This window comes from Rhinopithecus bieti, unplaced genomic scaffold (assembly GCF_001698545.2).
Source record: "Rhinopithecus bieti isolate Rb0 unplaced genomic scaffold, ASM169854v2 scaffold_16097, whole genome shotgun sequence".
Lineage (NCBI taxonomy): Eukaryota > Metazoa > Chordata > Mammalia > Primates > Cercopithecidae > Rhinopithecus > Rhinopithecus bieti.
In genome coordinates, this window is record NW_016808851.1 from 1,717,453 (window position 1) to 1,725,937 (window position 8,485).

Sequence of the window (8,485 nt, forward strand, 5' to 3'; positions counted from 1 at the left end):
TAAGCATAGTTTAAATTTTTTTTATTTATTATACAGCAAAGAAAACAATCATTGCTTCCACATCTGGTACTAGTCCGTCCGTCCGTCCTTCCTTCCTTCCTTCCTTCCTTCCTTCCTTCCTTCCTTCCTTCCTTCCTGCCTTGCCTCCCTCCCTCCTTCCTTCTCTTTCTTTCTCTCCCTCTCGCCCTTCATTCCTTCCTTCCTTCCTTCCCTCCCTCCCTCCTTCCTTCTCTCTCTTTCTCTCCCTCCCTCCCTCTCTCCCTCCCTCCCTCTCTCCCTCTCTCTCTTTTCTTTCTTTCTTTCTTTCTTTCTTTCTTTCTTTCTTTCTTTCTTTCTTTCTTTCTTTCTTTCTTTCTTTCCTTTCTTTCTTTTCTTTCTTTCTTTCACCTGTCTTCTACTTGTTTTCTTTTTCTTTCTTTCTTTTTTTTTGAGATGGAGTCTCTCTCTGTCACCCAGACTAGAGTGCAGTGGCATGATCTCGGCTCACTGCACTTCCACCTCCTAGGTTCAAGTGATTCTCCTGCCTCAGCCTCCCTAGTAGCTGGGACTACAGGCACGGGCCACCACACCCAGCTAACTTTTGTATTTTTTGTAGAGATGGGGTTTCACCATGTTGGCCAGGAGGGTCTCAATCTCTTGACCTAGTGATCCACTTGCCTTGGTCTCCCAAAGTACTGGGATTACAGTTGTGAGCCACCCTGCTTGGCCTTTTTTTTTTTTTTTTTGAGATGCAGTTTCACTCTGTCGCCAGACTGGAGTGCAGTGGCAAGATCTTGGCTCACTGCAACTTCCACCTCTTGGGTCCAAGCGACTCTCCTGCCTCAGCCTCCTGAGTAGCTGGGATTACAGGTGTGAGTCACCGCCCCTGGCCTTCTATTTGTTTTCCACCCAGCAATATAATCCCCCTTTTAGGCCTTAATTGCCTGATTTTTAGGTGAGGGAATAACAGGACTGTTTTGTGAAGAGTGAACGTTTTTCTAAGTGCAGCCCCTGCCCATCCAATGAAAAGAAGACTCAGGGGAGTAAGAGTGTTAAGAATATTTTAGAGTACTGCATTCACTTCAACAAGGATGTTGAATTAGAAGAATTTTTTTTTGAGACACGCTGTCGCACATGCTGGAGTGCGGTGGCACCATCATTGTCACTACAACCTCCACCTCCCAGGCTCAAGCAATTCTTGTGCCTCAGCCTCCCAAGTAGCTGGGACTACAGGTGTGCACCACCATGCTTAGATAATTTTGTCTGCATTTTCAATAGGGTTTTGCCATGTTGGTCAGGCTGGCTATGAACTCCTGGCCTCAAGTGATCCGCCTGCCTCAGCATCCTAAAGTGTTGGAATTACAGGTGTGAGCTATCGAGCTTAGCCATATTTGAAGGATTTTTAATTGAATAAGAGTAACACCCAAGAGATAAGAAATGGGAAAATAATGTAAAACAATATGATCAGCTTTTCACCATACTTGATTTTATGCAGAAATGTCTTCTTCCAAAACTTTTCCCACAACTGCTAAGTTATAGATGCTCAGATATATTTTCTGGGTCCCACAGCTGCCACACTCTCCCCTGCAGGGTCTAGTGGGTCCCAGAAACCAAAAGCAGATAGAAGAAGGAAGAAAACCAGGAGGGCAAGGAAAGTCCTCCCAAGTGGGGAGAATTTGCAAATAGTCAAAATTTGACAGGTTGAATGATTAGATTGGAGAAATGCAACTTGCAAGACTTAATGTATATACTGTAAATTAGGAAAGAAACTTTATGTAGTAAGAAGAACATGGAGAGTAGAGGAGAGCTTCTTAGAAGGAGTTGCTTACTGGGCACCACTGGAAGCTTGGTGGGGGCATGGGGAGAAAGAGAGGTAGAGAGAAATAGAAAGAGCGGGAGAGGGAGAGAGGAGACAGGCACAAGGAGGCATTCCATAATGGAAGAGCCTACGGTAATACGATCGTGCACTGCAGCATGGGATAATGCTGGGACAAAGAGGAGGCTGGTTATGGGATAGAATGATAAGAATGGAATGGATTTAGGAGCTTTTGTGTGTCAGGGGCAGGCAGTGATTTTCTTCTTATTTTTTCATCCATGGGATAATAAGACAACTAAATACCATAGTAGCAAGACTGGCCCAAGACATTGTCCTCAGGTCAGATAATTGGGCACATTGTGTACTAAATTATGAATAAGCTTATCTTTGCTTTATGCCATTGAGCTTTGAAACCATCCTTTATTCTGAAAAGGCTATGAGCCACCCTGTGAGACAATTTCAATCATTATCATAATAATATCAGTAGCAAAATCAAATCATATGTGGTTGGCTCTCTGAAACTAATCTAAAATTGCTGCATGGGTTAGCTGAGAGGTACCTAATAACTTAGATTGTCCTTAGGTGAGAACAAACGGATGAGTTTTTATTTCATCTTGCCATTTTAAATAGGGTAAAAAAATTTTTTAAGTGAAGATTGTTTGATACAGGAAAAGTTGAAGAATTTTCAGAAAATTTTATGAACTCCAGGAGGACTGAATCAAGAGAGAAAACCACCAAAATGTCAGCTTTCATATCTGTTCAAGTCTGTGTTACCTATGGTTGTTTCTTTGTCATCACCTTCTTCATAAAGACACAGCATAGCAGGGTTGGTGATTTTTGTCTGTCTTTGTCTCCTTTTTTTAAATTTAAGAGGGAATGTTTATTCTAATTGTAAAAGCAATACAGTTATTGTAAAGGATTTGTAAATATAGATGCATAGGCGGGGTGTAGCGGCTCACGCTTGTAATCCCAGCACTCTGGAGGCTGAAGTGGGTAGATCAGTTGAGTTCAAGATCATCCTGGACAACATGATGAAACTCTATCTCTACTAAAAATACAAAAATTAGCCAGATGTGGTGGTGCATGCCTGTAGTCCCAGCTACTTGGGAGGCTGAGGCAGGAGAATTGCTTGAATCCAGGAGGTGGAGGTTGCAGTGAGCCGAGATTGCGCCACTGCACTCCAGCCTGGACAACAGAGCGAGACTCTGTCTCAAAAATATATATATATATATATGTGTGTGTGTGTGTGTGTATACATACGTATATAATAAAGAAAATAATAAAGTCTATCCTACAACCAAAAGAAAACCGTAGTTAACACTTCTTCCTAGTGTTTTTCTTTTCTTTATATTATATTTAGTTGTACAAGTAATGAGTAAATATATTCTTATTGAAAAAGTCAAATCACTGCCCCTCTCCCCACAACTTCAATTGTCGTGTCACCCTCAGGGATAAATACTGCTATCAGGTGATGGGGATTCTGTAAAATTCTTTTTTTTCTTGTCTCTAAATATATTTATAGACAAAACACAATACTTTTCCTTCTGCATGTGTTTTATGAAAAAAGTAACAAACAATGAGTTTATACTTTCTTATTTTTGTTCAGTGATGTCTTAAGGATATTACCATACCCAAGCATAGAGATCTATCTCATATTACCTGTTGCATAGGATTCAATAGTATAGAAATACTTTTATTTGATAATTGCTTTGTCAACAGGAATTTACAATTTCAACATCCTCATCCTTCTTGCTGCCATTACAAATAATGGTATTCCTGGGCATGGTGGCTCACACCTGTAATCACAGCACTTTGGGAGGCTGAGGCAGGAGGATCACGGGGTCAAGAGATTGAGATCAGCCTGACCAACATGGTGAAACCCAGTGTCTACTAAAAATACAAAAATTAGCTGGGCATGGTGGTGCATGCCTGCAGTCTCAGCTACTCGGGAGGCTGAGGCAGGAGAATCACTTGAACCTGGGAGGCGGAGCTTGCAGTGACATCGAGCCACAGCACTCCAGCCTGGTGACAGAGTGAGACTCTGCCTCAAAAACAAAAACCCAAAACAAATAATGGTATAATGAACATCTGTATACATATCTCTATGCACATGGATGAGTATTTTTGTAAGGGAGATAATTGGAGAGTGGAGAGGCAGTGTCTTAGTCCATTTTCTGTTGCTATAACAGAATACCACAGGCTGAGTAATTTATGAGGAAAATAAGTTTATTCTGTTCATAGTTCTAGAGACTGGGAAGTCCAAAAGCATGGTGTGGTGTCTTTTGAGGGTCATCCCATGGTGGAAGGGTAGAAGGGCCAGAAAGCATGAGTGAGAGAGAACTTGATTTTATAACAAAGCCACTCTGGTGATACCTAACCTAATCCCAGGATAACAGTATCAACCCATTTATGAGGATTAATATATCAGGACCTAATGACCTTTTCTCCAAAATATAATTTTAATTACTGAATATAATTTCATTGTGTGAATGTATCATTATTGTTTTTTCTTTATGTTAACATTCTTTTATTTTGAACTCTAGTTGTTTTAAATATTTGCTATTGCAGATTTTTTGAAAATGTTGCTAAAGAGTACCTTTCTGAATATTTTGTGTTTAATTTTGGGTATATTTCCATTTATTTTGATAAGATCATGAGAAAGAAATTCACTGGGACAAATCGTATCAACTTTTAAATTTTAAGTGATACATATTGCCAAATACTTTTCTGGAAATTTTGTACCAGTTTATCTTTATTTGAGCAGTGCATTAGTATGTCTTTCTTATAGAACTATCTTTTAATATGCTTAATTATTATTATGATTATCATTATCATTATTATTACTTTTGAGACAGAGTCTCACTCTGTCACCCAGGCTGGAGTGCAGTGGCATGATCTTGGCTCACTGCAACCTCTGCTTCCTGGGTTCAAGTGATTCTCCTGCCTCAGCCTCCTGAGTAGCTAGGATTACAGGCATGCGCCACCATGCCCAGCTAATTTTTGTATTTTTAGTAGAGATGGGGTTTCACCATGTTGGTCAGGCTGGTCTTGAACTCTTGACCTCATGATCGGCCTGCCTCAGCCTCCCAAAGTGCTAGCATCACAGGTGTGAGCCACCGCACCTGGCCAATATGCTTAATTATTAAATATATTTAAAATGTTGTTAGTTTTAAAGATCAGAAATAATGTCTCACTGGTATTATAATTTGTATTTAATTGATGATCAGTGAGGTGGGACATTTCTCATTTTATTAGCTGTTTATGGCCCCTCTGATAATTGTTAGTTCTTTTATAGAAGTTTTCTCTTAGGTCATTGGTTTTCTTATTGGTGTGAGTAGGCTCTTTGCATATTAAAGTTTTGACTCTTTGTATTATTTCTGGAAACATTTTTCCAGTTTGCTCTTTCAATTTAAATTCGGCTTACACATTTAAAAATTTTGTTGTCATCTGTGCTCTTTTTCTTGAATGTTCTTGCATTGCTTTTATGCTTAGAAAGTCTGCTATGGCTTTCATGTTTGTGTTGCTCCCCTAATTCATATGCTGAAATCCTTACCTCCAAGAAGATGGTATTAGGAGGTGGGACTTTTGGGAGAAGATGATTATGTTATAAGGGTGGAGGCTTCATGGATGGGATTAGAAAAAGAAAGCTTAGAACTGTACTTACACATTATAAACCAAATAAATTTAAGATAGACTTAAAGCACTGAATATAAAAAATAAAACAAGGCCAGGCATGGTGGCTCACACCTGTAATTCCAGCACTTTGAGAGGCCATGGTGGGCAGATCACTTGAGGCCAGGAGTTCAAGATCAGCATGGCCAACATGGTGAAACCCTGTCTCTACCAAAAATACAAAAAATTAGCCAGATGTGGTGGCACATGCTGTAGTCCTACCTACTCGAGGGACTGAGGCAGGAGGATCACCTGAACCCAGGATGTCAAGGCTTAAATCTACCATAATGCTTGGGGGAAAACCCAGATACACTCTTATGAAAGTTAGGAACAAGACAACATGTCCATTATTGCTATTAATGTTTAACAACGTGGTATTAGTTCTTATGCTGTTAATAAAATCATACCTGAGACTGGGTAGTTTATAAAGGAAAGAGGTTTATTTGACTCACAGTTCAGCATGGCTGGAGAGGCCCCAGGAAACTTACAATCATGGTAGAAGGGGAAGCAAACACATCCTTCTTCACGTGGCAGCAGCAAGAAGTGCTAAGCAAAAGGATAAGTTCCTTATAAAACCATCAGATCTTGTGGGAACTCACTATCATGAGTACAGGGGTAACTGCCCCCCTCATGATTCAGTTACCTCCTGCTGAATACCTCCCATGACATGTGTGATTATGGGAACAATTCAAGATGAGATTTGAGTGGGGACATGAGATTTGAGTGGGGACACATCCAGACCCCATCAAATGTTCTGGTGTTATTAACCAATTTTGCAATTAGTCAAGAAAAGGAATAGAAGTATAAAAATTGGAAAGAAGGAGGTGAAATTTTCATTATTTACAAATGATTTGCATGTTTACAGTGCAAAACCCAGGAGAATCAATTGAAAACAATTCCAAACAATAAGAAACATAAAAAAGATTTAGGTACATATTTAATATATAGGAATAAGTAGACCCCATTTACAATATGACAAAAATATAATATTTTTAGAGATAAACTACAAAATATAGTAAATCTAAATTGCTAATAAGAATAAGACTTCTTGGCAGGGCGCAGTGGCTCAAGCCTGTAATCATAGCACTTTGGGAGGCCAAGGTGGGTGGATCACTTGAGGTCAGGAGTTCGAGACCAGCCTGGTTAACATGGTGAAACCCTGTCTCTACTAAAAATACAAAAATTAGCCAGGTGTCATGGCATATGCCTGTAATCCCAGCTACTCGGGAGGCTGGAACCTGGGAGGCGAAAGTTGCAATGAAGCGAAAGTTGCAGTGAGCCGAGATTGCGTCACTGCACTCCAGCCTGGGTGAGAGGGAGACTCTGTTTCAAAAGAAAAACAAAAAAAGAAAAGAAAAGAAAAAAGAATAAGACTTCTTGAACAAATGAGAAAAATGATTTTAGTTGGAAGACTCAACATTTAAAACATATAAATTCTCCATAGTTTATTTATAAAATTAACGTGACCCCAATAACAATACCAACAGATTTTTTTGGAATTTTCCAAGAAGATTTTGAATTTCATATGGGAAAATGAATATATAAGAACAGCCAGGGTTATTCTGAAAAATAAGCCCTACCAAATACAAAATATATTAATGACCTCAGAGGTGCCTTTCAAACCCCGCTGCCACTAGTTTTTGTCTGTGTTTGTCTATAGGCATTGCTGCTTTCTCTCAGATCCTTGCCTGCATGGGCCAGATCCCTGCCACAGGGCCCCTGCATGGACTTTTTGCTATTTGAATGATGTGGGCAGCTCCTGCCTCAATACCTCTTGACTATTTCAGTTTTTTTTTTTTTTGAGATGGAGTCTTGTTCTGTCACCCAGGTTGGAGTGCAGTGGTGCGATCTTGGCTCACTGCAAGCTCTGCCTCCTGGGTTCACACCATTCTCCTGCCTCAGCCTCCTGAGTAGCTGGGACTACAGGTGCCCACCACCACACCCAGTTAATTTTTTTTTTATTTTTAGTAGAGACAGGATTTCACCATGTTAGCCAGGCTAGTCTCAATCTCCTGACCTTGTGATCTGCCTGCCTCGGCCTCCCAAAGTGCTGGGATTACAGGTGTGAGCCGCTGCACCTGGCCAGACTATTTCATTGACTATTTCATTCTTATTTAATCACCACTTCTGGCAGGGCATGGTGGCTCATGCCTGTAATCCCAGCACTTTGGGAGGCTGAGACAGGCAGATCACCTGAGGTTGAGAGTTCGAGACCAGCCTGACCAACATGGAGAAACCCCATCTCTACTAAAAATACAAAATTAGTAGGGCATGGTGGTGCATGCCTGTAATCTCAGCTATTTGGGAGGCTGAGGCAGGAGAATCGCTTGAACCCGGGAGCTGCAGGTTGCAGTGAGCCGAGATCGCGCAATTGCACTCTAGCCTGGGCAACAAGAGTGAAACTCCATCTCAAAAAAAAAAAAATTCATTACTTCTTTAGGGAACTCTTTCCTTCCACCTCCTTCATCTGAAGTCATTTTCCTTTGTTAGCTGCCTTTTTGCCTTCCTTGCATTTATTTCATTTTGTAATTATACAATTCTAAGTGTGGTTGTTTGATAAATTCTGTTTTCCTTTCTAGACTGTCAGCTCAGTGCCTTATCCAGAGTAGGCTATCAGTAAATATTACTTGGTGGATAATCTCCAGTCTGCTGGACTCTGAGGGTGATTTAGATCCAGCGACTATCTTATAAACTCAGTCATCAAAAGAGCTCTCCAAATGTAGTCCCTACTCCAGTGTCAAGGGAATGATATCTTAATATATAGCTTCTTTTCTTTTCTTTTCTTTTCTTTTCTTTTCTTTTCTTTTCTTTTCTTTTCTTTTCTTTTCTTTTCTTTTCCCTTTCTCTTCTCTTCTCTTCTTTCTTTCTTTCTTTTTTTTTTTTTTGAGACGGAGTCTCACTCTGTCACCCAGGCTGGAGTGCAGTGGCCGGATCTCAGCTCACTGCAAGCTCTGCCTCCCAGGTTCACGCCATTCTCCTGCCTCAGCCTCCCGAGTAGCTGGGACTACAGGCGCCGCC

General features: G+C 40.5%; 1 protein-coding gene across 1 annotated transcript in view; it reads left to right on the top strand.

Moving 5' to 3' along the window:
- Positions 1-1,915: 1,915 nt before the first annotated feature.
- The window catches only part of CCDC170 (coiled-coil domain containing 170), a 95,978-nt gene continuing 89,408 nt past the window's right edge, over positions 1,916-8,485 (top strand). Inside the window, 1 exon segment of the mRNA XM_017887608.1 lies at positions 1,916-1,930. Coding sequence (XP_017743097.1) covers positions 1,916-1,930 — 15 coding nt within the window.